The sequence below is a fragment of the Eschscholzia californica genome, unplaced genomic scaffold (genome assembly GCF_041429995.1).
Source record: "Eschscholzia californica isolate CP2 unplaced genomic scaffold, dmEscCali1.0.p SCAF_4, whole genome shotgun sequence".
Lineage (NCBI taxonomy): Eukaryota > Viridiplantae > Streptophyta > Magnoliopsida > Ranunculales > Papaveraceae > Eschscholzia > Eschscholzia californica.
The window spans coordinates 49,563,490-49,582,672 of record NW_028238461.1 but is presented as its reverse complement, the minus strand read 5'-3'; the positions used below and the strand labels follow the sequence as shown (position 1 = coordinate 49,582,672).

General features: G+C 33.8%; 2 protein-coding genes across 2 annotated transcripts; both read right to left on the bottom strand.

The window, feature by feature from the left end:
- Window positions 1–3: 3 nt before the first annotated feature.
- On the bottom strand, window positions 4–3,878 carry LOC147545650 (inactive rhomboid protein). The gene is made up of 7 exons (XM_086634581.1): window positions 3,286–3,878; window positions 2,422–2,640; window positions 2,189–2,335; window positions 1,334–1,444; window positions 1,076–1,162; window positions 434–992; window positions 4–300 (listed from the first exon to the last, which is right to left on the bottom strand). Exons 1-6 carry the CDS (start codon window positions 3,652–3,654, stop codon window positions 441–443), a joined length of 1,485 nt encoding a protein of 494 aa, XP_086490707.1. The 5' UTR covers window positions 3,655–3,878; the 3' UTR covers window positions 4–300; window positions 434–440.
- A 4,873-nt stretch (window positions 3,879–8,751) lies between these two features.
- On the bottom strand, window positions 8,752–12,417 carry LOC147545649 (transcription factor bHLH122-like). The gene is made up of 6 exons (XM_086632652.1): window positions 10,825–12,417; window positions 9,936–10,276; window positions 9,677–9,841; window positions 9,506–9,571; window positions 9,331–9,399; window positions 8,752–9,231 (listed from the first exon to the last, which is right to left on the bottom strand). The coding sequence occupies exons 1-6, from the start codon at window positions 11,618–11,620 to the stop codon at window positions 9,178–9,180; spliced, it is 1,491 nt and encodes a 496-aa protein (XP_086488778.1). The 5' UTR covers window positions 11,621–12,417; the 3' UTR covers window positions 8,752–9,177.
- Between the last annotated feature and the right edge of the window lie 6,766 nt (window positions 12,418–19,183).

Sequence of the window (19,183 nt, the reverse complement as noted above, 5' to 3'; positions counted from 1 at the left end):
AAATTAGGGAAATAAACTTCTCTTGCTTTTACCCTGTAATTTAACTAATCAAAATCGAACTAGTCAACTGTTTGAGTTTGTATGTGAGCCCAAAGCATGTTTCATTCTATCAAGAAAATACATGTAAAATTTATATTACATATTATCTAAAACTGTTTCTGCATTAATTTAGCTTTTAAAATACTTCATGAAGCTCTGTATAAATTTTAACTTCGACTCAGATTATCTCCTTTCTCCCCCCCTCCTACCAGTAGCATAGTAATCACCTACGAATTCTCCGCGCGTTCTGGTGTCAGAGTTCTGGTAATTATAAAAGATCACACGAAAAACAAAAGCATTGTTAGTGTGAACAAACAGAGGTATGAGCAGATAAACCGAAGCTTGAATGGATAGTAAAGTTGAGAAAACAGAAGTTATGATTATGATTACTTACTAAACAGCTAAACCCATCTCTTCCCTGAACCAGTTTCCATTGTTGCAAGTTGGCTGCGCCTTCTGTTCCTCTTTTGATCCCCTGTACTGGATCGAAATTCACTTTGACTGGATTTTAACGATGAATCAAATCGCCTGTTCATGGAATTCTCTGAAAGAGGGCTAACAGGCGTTACTGGACGTTGCTTTGGAGTTCTATCTGCCGACTTTCGTAAGGATATTGGAGGTTTATCCGTTGACTTTGGTGTGGATACTGTTGCTTTATCTGCGGACTTTGGTGTGGATATTTGAGGTCTATCTGCAGATTTTGTTGAGGATATTTGAGGTCTTGCTGAAGTTGCTTGATGATTTCTCCTCACAGCAACATTTTGATGAGCTGAAACTTCTTGACGTTCATCCAAAACGGGAACCCGTTTTGGATTCTCAACAGGAGAATCAGAATCTGAAGATGAGGGACTAGTAGAGCTCATGTCGTAAAGAAGATTATCTGCCATAGTTGGTAGCTTAAGACTCACAGTCGAAGCAGATGAGGGTCTTCGAAGCCTTGTTAGGTGCACCACCTAGCAGAAACTTTCACTTTTAGCACTTCACTACAAAAGATTTTCATTTGAAACTGGGAGAAGAGAGTGGTGTGTAAGCTCACCTTCTGCTCTAGAACTGCCATATCCTTCTTCAGCTTTGATATTATCATGCTTTTCCTTCGAATGACATCTTCCAACTCTGAGATCCTCTGTGAAGAAGTAAATAAAAGGAGAATCAAGTTAAGAATGGAACTTATGAAATTCGCAGGGAAGGCTCCGCTTGATACTACATGATTCTTTTTGCGAATATTCACAACGTTTACATTGGTTGTTCTTTTTTAGTCCGAAAGAAAAATTGTAGCAATTAAAGATTGGAGTACCTTAGAACTTGCAGCATCAGTTGCATTAACTACAGCAACCAGCGCGTTTATGGTCGCATCTTCATCTCTTTGGAGATTGTAGAGATCTTGTTCTATTGCTAGTGAACACAGCTGCAAGCAATTAACCGTACTTGTTATAAATAGAGACATATAATTAAGTTGTTAACACTCAATTTGCTTCTAGTTTAACTTCGACATTCAATTTCTTTGCAATTGATAACTAGGCCTAGCTAATATTAAGATCACTTTCAGTGCCTGCTGACTATTTCAAAAAAAAAGATTGCTTTCAGTTGACAGGGCAGCTATACTTCAGATGGTAGAATGGGCCAATCACAAAAATGAAGAAATAAAAGAAACAAGTGATGCAATACCGTTTAAACAATGCCCATGTTAGTTTCCAAGCTTCTTACTTGCAAAACTAGTTTCTTAACCACTCAGAATCACATATAAAATCTAAGTAGTTGGGCTCACGAGGGACCCAAAGCATGGGCCAAGTTGGGACTTGATCTGGCGAACCCCTGAAAGGCTATATAGATTTGATGATAAACTTCAAGGATTTTGAATATGTTTTATGCCCGTGTTTTGAGTACCAAAAAATGGCACGCTATCAGAAATGTAATCTACTCCATTTAAAAGCAAGTAATGTGGTTTCTATATAATAGCGGGAAGTAATAGTCTTTGGGTTAATAAATTTCCAAGACTATATTCTAAGAACATATCTTCGGAACCCTAAGGCTACGTAATAGTAAATACAATACTGGCACCCTCAATCCTACCTAAAACGAGACTATATTCTAAGAACTAAAATTCCAAGAGGAGAACTATGAACAAAACTTCCTAGACAATTTCCGTTACCTGGTCCTGCGTGTCTGCTGAAGATGTGATACTTGAAGCCCAATCAGATAGATCAGACATCCTGCGCTCCTCTTGCTCTCCTCCCGTCATGAGAGGTTTAAACTTCAACATATCATCGTGACAAGCTGCTTTTTCAACAAAATCGTTCTGCCATAAATTTTAGTGAAATAGTGAGATGACAAGATCACCACAAACATCACAAGTTCATATTTTACAGTAAGTCAATAATTTACCGTAGACCCATTCAATGTAACCCGATGATGATCACAAGGACGGCATCCACAACTAGAGAATTTACTTTCATCTGCATTTGTGTTCTTGTTAAATATGAAGTCTTTGTTTTCAGTAAACAGAACAAGATCTGCATTTTTGGTTTCGGATCTATCTTTCATTGTGTTCACTTCCTCACATAGATTGTCGAGTTTTTGTTGCATGCTTGACAAGATCTGGTCCTGCAAATGTTGGTAACAAATTTTCACTTCTTTCCGGAACAAGCAGAAAAGGATTCGAAATGTACTGATTTTAAAAAATTGAAGGGGGAAATCATAAACTAGAGAGTTGCAAATTAAGGGCATTTTATATTTTACACTGTTGTACCAAAATCCATTACTTTAATGGAGATTAACAGGAAATTGAGAATTTACAAAATCATGCAGAATACAGAATGAAAAATTTCATAAACCCTAATCTACAATAACATGCAAACTTTGAATCAAGAAACAAGAATAAATCCTTTTATCTAAGAAAACAACATTTAACACTAACCTTAACCTAAACTCTGTTTGGGTTAAACTTAAATTAAGCAGCCAAACTCTCAATCTAAAGAGAAACTAAAAGAAAACCCACAATTTGATACTAACCCACAATTCAAAACCCCATTTACAAAAACCCTAACATAGAAAAGCCCACAATCCAAAACCCCATTTACAAAAACCCTAACATAGAAAAACCCACAATTTAAAACCCCATTTACAAAAACCCTAACACACAAAATCATTCATAAATCAAAATTCGAACAAAACACACCAAAGAAAATCATTCATAAATCAAAATTCGAACAAAACACAACAAAGAAAATCATTATGATTGATACTAACCCTAAGATCAACAGATCGTTTGAGCTTAGCAATCTCTCTTGATTTCTTCAAATCAGCAGTAGCAACAGCGACAACAGCAACAATCAAAATTCGATGAATCGGACTGAAAAGTTCCCATGCAACAGCTGCTTCTCTGCTCAAAGAACCTCCAATAGTCTTAGCTGAACTTGCTTCTTCAGCACCAACAAGTCGACCTTCAAGATTAACCCAAGATAGTCTTCTGGAAGCACGAATCGGTTGAGTTGGCTCGTAAAAATTGCTTGAAAGACGGCGAGAAGATAGAGAAGGAGAGAAGAAAGAGGAGAGAGAAACAAGAGATGGGGCGTGAAATCCGCCTCCGCCAAAGCCTTCTCCATCATCTTCATCCATGATGGTCTAGAGAGTAAAGGAAGGGCGGAATTTCAGCTAATTTTACAAAATATTTCAAAGTTTGGGAGGGAATTTAAAAAGAATCCCGTGAATAATGTGAGAAAGAAGTTCAAAACCAATTATTTAGTGACATGTGGAATTTTCTTAATTAAGAAGATTTTCCTAGCCGTTATATAGGTTGGTAGGGTAATAATTTTGAAATTTTAAAAACATACCATTGTCTTGAAAGTATTTTATGTAATGAAGTGAATGGTCTATTTGAAGATGGAAATTTCTTACCTCAAACCTCTCACTCACTCGGGACCACAATAAACCTCAAACCTAAGATCTCACCGTTGATATGTAAAGATTAAATAAGTAAAAGAATAGCTTATTTTAACTCAGGGGGGTATTGGATTGGGACTTTCGCGGAAGTCCGAGGCATTCAAATCCAGACATTTAAGAGTCCACGAAAGTCTGAGGCATTCAAATCCAGACATTTGAGAATCCACGAAAGTCTGAGGCATTCAAATCCAGACATTTGAGAGTCTACGAAAGTCCGAGGCATTCGATTTGTCTTCCAAAATGTCTCATACTTTGGTGGACTTCATAGTTTGATGGATTTGTGAAGGATTTGGGACAAATTTGGAAGCCAAAATGTCTTTCAAAAAACAAGAGACATTTGAAGTCCATCATGTGATTAAACAATAATAATAATATTAAAATAATAAATGTCTACCAAATGTCCATCAATGTCCACAAATATTCACAGATGTCTACGAAAGTCGAAAAATATATTTTTGAAATGTTAGTATAAATATATTATTTCATGTGATTAAACAATAATAATAATATTAAAATAATAAATGTCTACCAAATGTCCATCAATGTCCACAAATATTCACAGATGTCTACGAAAGTCGAAAAATATATTTTTGAAATGTTAGTATAAATATATTATTTCATGTAATTAAAAAATAATAATAATATTAAAATAATAAATATCTATCAAATGTCCATCAATGTCCACAAATATTCACAGATGTCTACGAAAATCGAAAAATATATTTTTGAAATGTTAGTATAAACATATTATTTCATGTGATTAAACAATAATAATAATAATATTACAATAATAAATATCTACCAAATGTCCATCAATGTCTACAAATATTCATAGATGTCTACGAAAGTCGAAAAATATATTTTTGAAATGTTAGTATAAATATATTATTTCATATGATTAAACAATAATAATATTAAAATAATAAATGTCTACCAAATATCCATCAATGTCCACAAATATTCACAGATGTCTACAAAAGTCGAAAAATATATTTTTGATTAGCACAAATATAATATGCATTACACATTTTGTCAATGGACTCAAGATCTTAAAATGTCCCTAGGACATTTTGTTTATGGATCAAATGTCTTGAAATGTCTATAAAGACATTTTGTCTACAAACTCTCAATGTCTTGAAAATGTCTATGAACACATGTTGTCTATAATAAGTCATCTGAAATGTCTTGAAATGTCTACGGGACAATTTGTCTATGAAAGTCTGTGAAAGTCTCGATCCACTACCCCCCTTAAGTGAAGTTGAAAATTTTCACGTTACCAAACTAATTTTTTTGTTTTTCTACTTAAATAAGTAAAAAAGTAACTTATTTTGGTATTGCCAAACGACACCTTATTATTTAGAGACTAAAAAAAATCTAGTGTCCTAGATTAGAGAGGTCTACAAAAACAATGACTCCGTGAAAATAATCTTATAGAGTTCACAACATCCTACGTTATTAGATTATTGTTCTTCGATATCTAGGATTACTTATACAAACTTGAGATCTTACAGGTACTTGAAAATCTTATAGATCTTGATTATGTTGGTCCAATCTTGATCTTCAATCTTGGGATTTCAAGTCTCGGACCTATCAGGTCCAGCTTGGAACGGTTGGGAAATAGGCCCAGATAGAGTGTGGGCTACCCCCACCCACATTTTTTTTTTTTTGACGAAAGCCCCCACCCACTTGATACCAGTAATTTGGATTGTTGGGTATGTCTCTCTCGATATTTTTCTTCCCATTCTCGTTTCTTTCTAATATTCTTCAAAACAAATATCTTATTCATCTCCTATCTGATTCATTTTCATATGAAAAAAGAAAACTTTATTCATTTCCTATCTGAGTCATAAAAGATCTAAACATTTTATGTCTCGTTATTCTCAATGCATTCTGACTACATTCATATTCTTGTTCGTGATGTTGGTGGTGGTTGGGTCTAAAAAAAAAATGTTTGGTGGGAAGAAAAAGGTGAAGGGCGTGCTTTGATTGCACCTTTATATTAGCAATACACCATCCCCGAAAAATCTAAAAGCACCACTACAATCCCAACCCCAAGGAGACCCAAGGAGACCATTGGGCAACTAAGTGAGGTGCGCCACTTTTACTTGCTCAAGAAATTTTAAGTGGAACTTTTCTGGTTCTTATTTTCTTTCCCCAACCTCCACCACCCATCACTCTCCATCCCTAGGAGACCATTGGGCAAGGGCAACTAAGTGGCTGATAAACTATTATAGTTGCTTGCGACCTTCAATCACTTTTTTCTATATATCTTTCTTCTCTTCTAACCACCGCCATCATTTCTCTGACCTTCTTCCTCTTTCTCTATTTATTCCGACAAATTGAAGGAGCTCCTTTGCTGGATTGTCGACCTAGTTAGATGGAAATACCCCAAATAAGTGGGTAGTGGTTAGGAGAATTTCCCCCAAACCAAATCGGTGTTCGAAGGAAAGAGAACATCTCCTTTCTCGGAACAGGTAGAGAGGGGGAAGAGGAAAGAGGAGGATAAGAGAGAAAAAAAGAACGATAAATGAAGATGTGGGTGGGAGAAAAGAATGAAAAAGAAAGTGAAGACAGAAAGATGAGAGAAATGGTGGTGGTATCAGGAGACGCTGGTCGAAAATAGTGTTCGGGAAGAGTTGAGGAAAAAGAAGTTGCTACAATAGAAAATTTGGCACTCTTTAAAATTGTGCACCCACTAGATTTTTTTATTTTTTTCTCCAAAACACAAACTTACAATAAATAGTAAGAAGTTAGGCTTAAAAATAATATTATGAGAGTAACATTATAATTACACCTAAAATATTTTTCAACACATCGACCGTATCAAGACAACATTCTACCTTTTTTTTGTTGAAATACATTCCGCCTATGTGATCCTTCTCCACTTTTTTCTTTGTCTATTAACAAAAACTTTTGGAAAGATTAAAAAAATGTAAGCTAAGAAATGTCATACACCCAAAATCCTTTAAAACTTGTCCAAAGCTCCTCAATGATGTAGGTCATGATACCACTAATAATACAATTCCTCTTCTCTTCCTTTTGTTTTGATGCCCTTGTTCTCACTCCATCCTCCAAGATGCCTCTCTCTATTCTTCTTGACATAGAAGAGAGAGAAAGAGAGAGGGCCCCCTACCTTAACCAAACAAGAAAAAGAAACTCAAGCATTTTGGATTCCAGAGCCGAAAAATGAAGTGACATCATCAGTGACGTGGAATACATTAAACTGAATATTCTTCGAATCCAATGAGAATCAATCCAATGGTCAAGATTGATGTTTGATGAAAAAGGTAGTTTTAGTTGGATACAGCTATCATAACTAACAATTACTGCTTTCAACAAAAAAAAAAAAAAAAAAAAACTAACAATTACTGTAGTCATCCTCTCATTTATAGCAACCCACACCAGTACAAAACACTACCATCTTTTTGAATTTCCAAAAATACACCTATACTTCTTTCACTATTTACTTTTTTACCTCTTTGGAATTTTGTCTTATTTAGGAGAGGGACAGGATTGGTCATTTTGAGTAAGTTTCAGATTGGCTAGTTACAGACACCTTGATTTTCCTTTTAATGTTTTTTGGTTTTATTTCTAGGTTATGGGCCCTACTTAATAAATCTTCTCTGATTTTAAATGAGGCCCACTAAATTAACTAAATTGACCCCCTTTACCCCACAAAGTTGCATTATATCCTAATTTTTTTTTTGATTCGCATTTTTCCTAATTGAAAGAAAAAAGAGAAATCCTATATTATATAAGTATAATTGATGCCATATAGATGAATTTTTAATTTGTATGAGTATGCCCATACTTATTACTTAGTCGATTAATGATTTTTTGTATTTGTTACCGAATTCACACTCGATATCTACATTAAAACACTTTTGAAGAAAAAGATGACAATATGAGTTTAAATGTTTGTAATAAAGAAAACAACTATAAAAGGAAATATGGGTTTAAATGAAAGTATAGTTATGATGTTCATCATTCAAGTTTTATCAAAGCAAACATCATAAAAGCAACCACTTCTAGTTGAAGCTATTAGAATAAGTGAGAGTATATAAAAAGGAGACAACATTGACTATTTAGTATTAGTTGGAAACCTTCCAAAGGATAACAAAAACTACAAGTCAACAACTTAAAATAGAAGAAAGCTTAGACATTCAATTTGTATAGGTACATACTAATATAATAGATAGGTAAACAAGTAACAAGATTGATTTTTAACAAAAAAAAAAAGTAACAAGATTGATCACATATTCAAGATTGAAGTAGTTCAAGATGAATTTCAATACTTTGCAAATCAAATAGTAGATAGTATATTTTTTAGTTTTATATGTAAACCTAGACTTTACGCATAATGAATTAGTGGGCCTTCTCGTATTAAAAAAAATGGAAAATTTCGTCATAATTTCGTCAAATATAAAAGAGAACAAAGAAATTTATCTCATTTTAAACAAAAGCAAGTTAAATAGTAGCACAAGAGAGCATTGACAAACCAAGTTCCTAAAAGTGCAAATATACTTTTATCGAAAAGCTGCAGCACCAACTAACCATTTACATGTGATATTTTCAAAAGTAAGTAGTCCTCATGTGATATTTTATCGCAAAGAAGGAACCGAATATAGTTGGAGGTACCTTAGCCATAAAAGTAGGGTAAATGCGACCAAACCCCACACCTTTTAACTTCTCTTTCGTATTCAGACATCCGTAATATATACGAGGCCTAGCACGAACATATATTCTTCAAAGTTCTATCTTCCTTCAAAAAAATTACATTAACATCTATGTATATTTCAAACATATTTCTTCAACAATACATAACAAATTAACAATACAATATGGATTGATTATCTTCGATCCAATGCTAGTTTAACAGATTTGATCATCGGATCGAACCTTATCTATCCACAATCGTACATGGATCACCACTCTCTTCCTAAGAGTGGTAGTTGTTTGAGTTCCTAAACAAGTAAATTACATACAAGGAAGATAAGACTTGAACATATTCTGTACAGTTCATATTTTAACTTCATGGCATCAATTGGAAGCTCTGTCAACTTAAACAACTACTAGCTTTCTTGTTATTCCCCATACTTCCCATTATGCTCATTTCTCATTATTTAAAGAAGTTCTTTGTTTCTTTTTCTTCATTATTTTATCTTCTGTACAGATGATTCAAGTCAAATTTGTAGGATTTTATAGCTTTTGTTTGCTTGAACACGTACAATTTGCTCGATTTTCGTTCATTGTCTGCACAAATATTGAAAATAATAAGCAAAATAAAATTTTTCTAGTAAGGGAATAAGAAGTTGGTTTGAGTGAAAAAAAAGTGTTCTTTTTCATTAGTACCTTGACTTGTTTTTGGAGGTCTTTGATGTACTCCACCGCCAAGTCTAACATATCTGCCGTGTTTGTTTGCTGCGGAATAAGAATATGAATTCTCTTAGTTAAAGAAGAACTGAAAATAGATTTGAAGGATATAAGTGTTTTTACGAGCAACTTGAACTAGTCCTTTTTTTTTTACCTTGTCCATGTTGGGTACAAGCTCTTGTAGCTTTCTCATTCGCTCACTAATCCGGGTTCTTCTCACCTGAAAACGATGTGACGGGTAAGAAAACGTAGCTAGGCAGAGAGAATCGGAAAATGGGTACTCAAACGGGTAAACAGAAACAATCAAAAAGTTCTTTTTCATTACCCTCTCGGCGATACTTCGTGGGTGAGTGGCACAACCACGCTTGGCTCGAATCTTACAAGGAACAGAGTCTTGAAATTGCAGAATGGCTGCCATTTCTGCTGGATTTGCTGGCAAACTGTAATGGTGGGTTAAACCAGTAGTCGTGTGATGTCCTGCCTCCCCATTCTAATTAGAAGAACAAACAAAACCATTATTCGTAAACTATACAAACATTTAAGTACTAAAATGACCATTCAAGTTAATATCTGAAAAGTTTTACCTGAGTTTCTGATGGATTTAAGCCAGAATTCATGTTATGACTGATATCTCTAGCTCTTTTAAGGCTCGAAAAACTATCGAGCCCAGAATCGTTCCAAGTAGCTTGTGCGAACCCGGGGATGAATCTACTGTTACCATCACCCAAACTTCCATCTTCCCCATTATTCCCTCCTTCAATACTATCGCTCTCGATTTCAGAAATTTGAGACATTAAACCCGATGAAGTAGGTGGTCTTGACGGGAAGCTCAATTGACTTTTCAACCTACTAGTCGGTGGAGTCGCTTCCCCATTCATACCATTTCCACCACCAAAATTGCCTATTCCCCTCATTACAGCATAGCCTGCTAATCAAAAAGATTTTTCAGTAATTCATTTCATATCAAAGATTAAACTAGACATAACGAAAAGACTAATGGTCTGCAGAATGTATGGATACCGATTAAGTTACCAACCTCAGGTCGAAAGAGAACATGCTTTTCTACTCCAACATGTTGGCCTCTAAAATTGATGTTTTAGCAACTTGGTTTAGTACTCTAATTCAGTCTCAAAATCTTAATTTTGTTAAATCAATTCTTTATTTGCTAGTTTTAATGCAGGCTAAAAAGAAAAAAAAAAACAATTCCACAAATTGGGTATCCAATTTTATATTTCAGCAACTTGATATATAGTCAAGATTTGCTTCACTGATTAGTTGTTTTACCACTAAATAGACAAATCCAAGGCATAAAGAAGATAAGTAAATAAATACTACCCAAATAAGCATCAAAAGAAACTTGATCTACATATAAATCAGTTCAAAAAAGGAAATAATTTGAAATTGAAACTTTTCAACTTCACTAATCAGATCTATATATTTAGGGTTTTTAATGTCAAAAGGGAAGAAGATTACCATTTTCAACAGATAAGTGAGAGAAAAGTCCAGCTGGGGAACTACTATGTCTGATAAGATTTGAAGAATTAGTAGTAGTATTACCACTACCACCCATCTTCAATTGACAAGGATTTTGTTGATCCATTGTCATGGAATTCACAACTCTGTAAGAACCCTCAGTTGGATTTGATGAACATTGATTTTGAAGAGAAGTTTGTGTTGGTGGTGGTGGTTGTTGTTGTTGATGTTGTTGTGGTGGTGGTGGAGGAGGACTGTGAAAAACCATCTGAGGAGGAGGAGGAGGGGGTGGAGGAAACCCTTTTTGATCTTCTGATTCTTGTTCCATGGATGTCAAAAATTGAGGGTTTCTATTAATAATAGGTGTAGATTTGTCACTCATTTCTCTCAGATCAGAATCATTACCAGCACAAGAAGACATGAATCTTGCAAATATTGTTTCAGCTTCTGGACTTGAATGAGGAGGAGGTATAAAAGTATCACATCCTTCACCTTCATCATCGTCATCATCACCATTAATGAGATTAGCAAACAGAGAACTTGGAGCAGATCGATATCTCATTAACCCAGAGTTTAATTGTTGTTGATTTTGATTTTGATGATGATGAACTTGTTGATTTTGTTGACGCCTATGAAATAGATTTACATCCATGGAAACTTCTCCTCCTCCTCCTCTGTTATTATTATTTCTCTGAAAATCTCCTCCTCCTCCTACTACTTCTGATGAATTCTTGAAAGTTGATGACTGAAACAAAAGATTCATGTCTTTTGATGATGTTTGAGAGCCACTATACATCACCACCCACTTGAAAAAAACTTAGGGATCTTCGCTTTTTACTCACTATTTTTTTTTCTATCCTTTTACCCAAATCGAATCAAATCTTATCTAAAAGCTTAATAAAAAGTAAAACAGAACAAAACCCTAGATCCCAATCCAAGTTTTAACTTCAACCCACAAACTATTTCTTCATTTCTCTTCTTCGCCACCATTGAAATCTAGCTAAACCCAGTTCAAAATCACTTTCTTCTATCTCTTCTTCAAAGTTCAACCCCCAGAGATATACTAAGAGAGACAATCAAGAAACTTATCTTCAGCTCAGCTCTACCTTTTTCTTCTTCTCTATCTCTTACCTCTTTAAAACCCACTTTTAAGAGATAAGGTCATAAATAAACAAAGAAGAACAACAACAGAAACACCACTCTATTTTTTCTACTCTCTCTTTATTTGTTTGTCTGTTTCTCTCTCTAAAAAACTTTCCCTTTTCTCTCTCTATCTAAAGAAGACTTTCTTCTCCAAGCACCGAAATCAAGGAATAATGTATTGGTTCCTCATCTCAAGTCTTGCTATTTCTATTGATTAAATCTATTTCTAGGGACTAGAGAGAGAAAGTAATAAGAGAGGCATCAAAAAAGGTTCCTCATTTGTGAAACTCCAACCAATCAACATTTGCAGTAAAACCCAGCAATCTCTTCTCTCTCTCTTTCTACCCCGATTTAGTTACCTAAAGTTACTAAAATAACCTTACTACATGCATATTATTTCAGAAATGGTACTACTTATTAGTCTACGAAAGAAGACGCCAGCTTTGATATATTGACTAGAATACTAAAAATATGTTGGTTTTATAGGATGGTCCAGAACTGCAGACTAGCCTTCTGAGTTGTTAGTGATACTGTCTGCTTTAACACACTTGGTCCTCACGATTTTAAAAGGCCTCACTAGGAAAGGGTTGTTTAACCTTTTAAGAGGAGCACCACACTCCGTCTCACCGCCAATGTGAAATTGTTGGCACAACCGTTGGGATAATTGTAGCTTTTTTTTTTTCGTATTTATCTTCTTCTTGGGAAAATGAAATTATTTGCTAACGTATCTGGTGTCCACCAGCTTTTGGTGTCGTGGTTGGACACTCCTCTTAAGCGCATGAAGTCGTGAGATCGAGTCTCGGTAGAAGTAGTTTGTCATCGAAATTTATCTCATATAATTTAAGCTATTAATAAAATAAATATATTTGTCGAGTTATAGGCCTCTTTCATATTTTTTTATTTTAAACCTCTTTCATTCATGGTTTAAATTAGTCGGTTATTGTGCTCGTGACATCTTTGTGATGTATCAATGTCTTGTAACGACTAACGTAGATCGTAGTCGAATTCTAAATAAATACATATTTAATAATAAACAAAAGTTATAGTATTTATTTATTTTATATCACTTATCTCGAGTTCAAAGTTAAGACATCATGCTTATTGCTTACCTTATGGTTTATGGTGACTCAAACTCAATATTCACTCCTTATCCCAATTGTTTGGTCCACCATTTGAGTCAACTTTAAATTATCCTAATATTACAAGTTAACTAGTTTGTCGAGAAGAGTAATAGGAGATAATATTTTGACATAGCACTGAAAAAAGATGAAAATGTTACTAAACATCTTATACAGGGTAGAACTCTTATTTTATCAAAGATTATTTCTTTTTGGATAACATTATAGAATATTTGATCCTAAACAACTTTTATATAAACGAAATTTTGAAATGCGATAGAAAAAAAAAATACTATAAAAATATAGTTTTTGCATGCAAAAAGAATTCATTGCCATTATTTAGTTACTTCTAATTAACATTTTCTATGGATCCAAGACATAATTTACTTGCATCATCACTCAGGCTACTAACAGAAGATTAAAAGAGTGATTAGTAGTTGAAGGCAACCTACAATAACAAAGCAAAAAGCAGACCCACTTACATTCTCATAAACTTGTCTACGAAGAATCAATGTAAAGAAATTATAGCCCCAATAATAACATCACCTGCACAAAATTAAGAAGGAAATAGTAAGTAGTTATCTGAAGAAGTTGTTTAGTTATACAAGTGATGCATTATATCTTGTGAAGTAGTTAAATTACTAGAAGAAAATCCAGTGGTGAAAATTTGACGATAGATATTTGATGAATAAAATTTATGATTATAAGTTATGCCGTGACAAAAACCTATGTCATTTATTACATAAACTTTAGTAATACTTTAGTTCTTTGTAAAACATCAAACAAATGAAAGTAATATAGTTTTGATTTGATCTAGAGTATCTAACTAGTAACAAGTGAGTTAATTCACATGTTATGTCATAATTGCGATGGGGTTGGATTGGTCGATCTACTAAGCTAACTAGATTTGTGACCTAAAAGAAACATGACTTAAATTTACCTAGAAATTGTCGAGGATTAAGTAATAATTAGTGAAGTACTTAGTTCATTAATCACTTCTCACAGTATATAGTTTAATGTTTAATGCTTAAAGTAGCAAAAGACTGAAAAGGGCAGATACCATGCACGTGGTTCTCCTGTTAATGACATTGAACTTGTCCAACATTTCTTTTTTATGTTTTCTCCTTAATTGTGAATTAATTGTTATTAAGACCTTTGTCATCCTGATAACTAGAATTTGCCCCTCCATCATTTTATTGGACATAATTAACCCCTTCATCGTCTAACAATTTATGAAGCTATGACTATATTTCTTTGATATTTCAGTGTACAATTTAATACCCTAAAAGAAATAATTTTTGATTAAAAATTACTAAAATAGACTCCAAAATTTCTGTTAGACATCTAAAATAACTAAATTAGATTGACATTTTCTTTAGTTAACATCTTTAAATTCGAAGACAATAAGTCCATAAATACGTACACTTCACCAAAATTCATTTAGATAAGGAGATGTAAACATTAGTATATTATAAGACTACTAATTAAATTTATATTACAAGATTTGGAACATACGAAGTTTATATATATGAATGTCTCTGTATTCTGTGTTGAAAGTTATATCATTTCTCTACTGGGTTATAGTCCATCCAAGTGCTAAAAACTTATGTAACATGTATAGGTGCATATTATACTTAAATGAGGGATAATGGGTATTATGGGTTCATGGTCACTTTAGTATATTAACAAGATAAGATAACAAATTCATTTACCAAATACCAATTTAGAGCAAATAGCCTTTTGTTGCATTTATATTATCAAAACAAAAAAAAAAGTTAGTCAGTTTTGTTTGGATCCATGTCGGCATACTTTAATAAGCCTAAATATTTATTAAATCTGTTGACCCCGGGGGAAGTCCCCCGCCACAAATTTATATAGATACTTGACCCATCTAATAATAAGAATTGGTTTCCATAATATTCTAATTTTATTTTGTATTAATTATCATCTTTTTGTTTTAAGCTATTAGAGTTTCATTTTCTGTGTTTGCTATGCCCTCATGCTCATTGCTAGGTCATAAAACACACACACACACACATATATATATATATATATATATACATTGTTAAGTCGCTTTCGTACAATTTTTATCTGATTATTAGTTATTAAATGAATATGATATTGTTTAATTACTGTTTGTGAAAGTCTAATAGTCCATCAAATGAAAGGGAAAAACTACACATGGAAAAGCTTCGTCGTCATTTGCATTTGTTTTTAAGTAGTGAGTGATCTTATAAATAGTTTGGAAATAACTGATTTGGTGGATAGTTAATCGTTTATAAATCGTATGTAACTATTTTATCCGTAGTAGGTTTATGAAAATCCCAACACAGACTCTTAAATTTTCATATCTCAACTCTTATTTTATTTTCAAACATAAATTTCAACAACACATCTTTAGATAGATTTTTCCAATTTCAATGATTATTAATTAATATAGAAAATACATTTAAATCTTGATATTCCTAAATTCTACTACATGATGAGGATTATTCCTACCATGTCTTTATCATGCCAAAGAATTAGGAGTAATGCGTACCACCGAGCCAAGTAAAGATATCCAAGGGGTTAATTGGGGAGGGGGGGATAGGATCGAACTTTTAAAAGTATATTTGCGTAAAAAAAATACTTTAAATATGTCATTTTCCTTGGGATTTATCTTTTGGAAATGTTAAGTCCTCTGTCTCTCCAAATTTCTTCCAAGCGTGATTGAGATAGAGTAATTGTGCCCTAAAATTTAGAATGCCCATAAAAAATCATGTATTGCTAAATTGAGATATTTACAAGTTGGGAGATGCTAGAGTGCCCAGTTTTTAGCCCATTAAATTGCCCAGCTGATGTGGAATCACTAAAAGACAAGGGTTTTTCAAAGTTTGACTACGGTGGGGACCGCTTTTATTTCTAAATAAGGAAAGTTGGGCATTTTAATGGGCAAAATTGCTGGGCACTCTATCATTTCCCTTACAAGTTACTCTAATTTTCTCACTGTCAAAAGACAACACAGATTTTTGTATTGTTCTAACAAAAATCCTACAAGCAATACCAATACTACCTAGAATTGAGATATTTATAAATTACTCTAATTTTGTGACTGTCAAAAGACAACACAGATTTTGTATTGTTCTAACAAAAATCCTACAAGCAATATCAATCAAATAAATCCCAGTAGGTGTGACATTAAGATCGAGTAAAAAAGTTTAGTTTGTAAATAAAAAATTGTGGTGTTTTCTAGTGTTACATTCAAAAGTCAACCCTAATCCCACAATCGAAAATCTCTAACACACCAAAATGGGGACCACTACAGTGCCTAACCCTGGACCTAGCAGGCCCTTTTAGATTAGACAAAAATTAGTGAGGAAAAGTTGATTGAAGACCTAAAGCTCCCAACATTATGGGTCTTTACTAATTGACTTCATGGTTGGCAAACACACTCAACCAAATGTTTAAAGAACTCCATGAATGTTGTTTTTGTAGAATAAAACAGCCATCTAAACATTTTTTTTAACCAAAGATGATTGAGAAATAACGAAAGACATCGAGGTTTATGCATAAGGGCAGTTGTTTAAGAGGTAAGGCGTCAGGTTAAGCGTAGACCTAATTTTCCATGTGAGAGCGCCCGAACACCTCTTTTTTGACTATCTTGTCAATAATTTCTATTTTGAATTGTTATCCAACACATCTCTGTTTTGAGGTCTCGAAGGAGACAACCATCGTAACAACACTATCTAACGGTAACGCCTTGAACTCTTAAATCACTATTTTTCATAGATTACTAAAAAAACACTAATTGAAAGAACAATATTCCACACAGACATGTACATATCCTCAATTAGCTATTAATGTGTCAGCCATCTTTTGATGGATAGCATATTTCTGTTCCTCTTCCATATCCTTCTTTAGGACATGATCACAGATAGCCCCATTCCATTTGCTAAAAGGGTCAATTTTGAAACCCTAATGAGATTAAGATAAAATGTAATATATTGATACCCAAATCTAGTGGTCCATAATTTGAATTCCGAGGCATCATGTAGGAGAAAAAGGATTTTTATATTTCAATTTTGCTGTCTTCAAATGTTAATATGATTTTTGGTAGATTTTAAGTATCTTTACTTGGATTTCTTACTTTGTATGTCATCAATGTTGATAAGGATTCCACAATTGTAGATACCCTTTTGTTTTACTTGCCCTAATTGATAAATAGGTGAGGACCATGAGAAAGGGTACAACTTCTTATGACATTTTCAAATTTTATAATAAGTCTTAGATGCGAAAAGAAGGCCTAAATGACACGTCTAATAGTTATGTGATGACTAAATTTTCGTTCTGGGTAGATGTCTACCCATCTAAAAAAAACTCTTAGATTCCAATTTTGGGGTTGTAATTTCTCTAGATCCATCTTGTTCAATTTTGCATAATTTAGTTTCTTTGTCACGGTTTTTAAACTTGTTATCGTTAACTTTTAAAAATATCGTCAGCTGTTGTTTTTACGAAAATTTATGTCAATCCTTGAAACGTTTTCCTACCGTAACTTTATCTCACCTAAATTTGAGAGAAATAAATTTTAACCACCACAAAAAAGATATGTTTGAATTAGAACACATTAAAAGCAACCTAAATAAAGGTAGTGACTCGACTTGCCTTAAAATCTTGAATCATGTTAAAGCACTCAAGTATTACTATTCATTTCTTTTCCGTTTTGTTGCACGAAAATAGACTTGTACTATAATAGATTTATTAGCTATCCACAATACATGAAAATAAAACCAAAACCAATACAAAAAAGTCAAAAGTTTTATTTCATTTATGATTCAAAAGACATGGAAAGTTTCCCAAAGTCGTCTAAAGTTGAAGAAGGTATCAACTTTGTGTCTTTGCATAATAGAGGGGATGGTTTGACAATGGTAGCTTAAAGGCTATCTCTTTTGTCCATAACCAAAATCAACAACCATTTGGATTTTGGGACAAAAAAAAGTTTCATCAATCAAATCCCTCTTTTCCTGTTTTCTTTTCATTCCCTTACTAATTTGTAAGAATATAGTCTCATGGTCATAATCGACTTTATACATTTTTAAAGGTTAAAAATATTTGAGGGGTAAACTAAACCAGCATTGTAATAAGACGGAAAATTTCATATTAAAAGAAGAAAAAATATCAAACTTCAATGGATTATAAAAGAATTAATAAAATAGCCTAACCAGCTTCGGATGAATCTCTACTGTCTTTGCATCTTTAGTGGCAGAACTAGGGCTCTAAGCCTTCTCTGTTGAAGGCGTACTCGATCCCACTACGCCTAACTCTCATTGAAATTCGGTTTGCAACGAAAGAGTTGTACAAGACTTATTTACTTAGCAAATTCTAGTGGCCATACAATGGGGATAATGCTAATGCCTCTCCCGAACGTCTGGGGTAGTGTCACTCGACAGTCGACACTCTCCCTCTCCAAGCATTAAGGTTACTAATCCCCGGTCATCCCTAAGACATAACTTTGATACCTCATTAAAGCTCATTGGGCGTAACTCTCTATGAAAACCGACCTGCAAGGAAAGAATTGCCCGCAACTTATCTACATTGCAGATTCTAATGTCAGACGTGTTGGGAAAAACGGGCACTTAGGCGCAGCGGAAACAAGAGTTTTTCCCCTTTGTGTTAGTTACGAGGATAATACAGAAGAATATGTGGGAGCAATAAACAAAGAACTGAAAGTAAATAAGACAACGATTTTTAACGTGGAAAACCTCCTCAACGTGAGAAGTAAAAACCACGGGACTCGTAGTCCAACCAAATCAACTATGATAGCAAAGTAGTTACAGACTACGTCCAACCGAGACTCAGACCCTTCCAAAAAGAATCAATCTCAAACACGAAGAAACACGGAGAAACCCTCACAAGAAAGAACAAAACAGTCCAGAAATCTGCAGCCCAAAACGACCCTAAATTCACTAGGATTCCGGCGACCAATCAACGATCCCTCCGTACAAATACTAGATGAATATGTCAAGAACAGTTCTGCCAAATTTCAGCTCAATCGGAGAAGAACTCACCGTCGGATTTTCCGAACAACGAAGACTGCGCGTGCTGAAAAAGTTCTGCCCCGC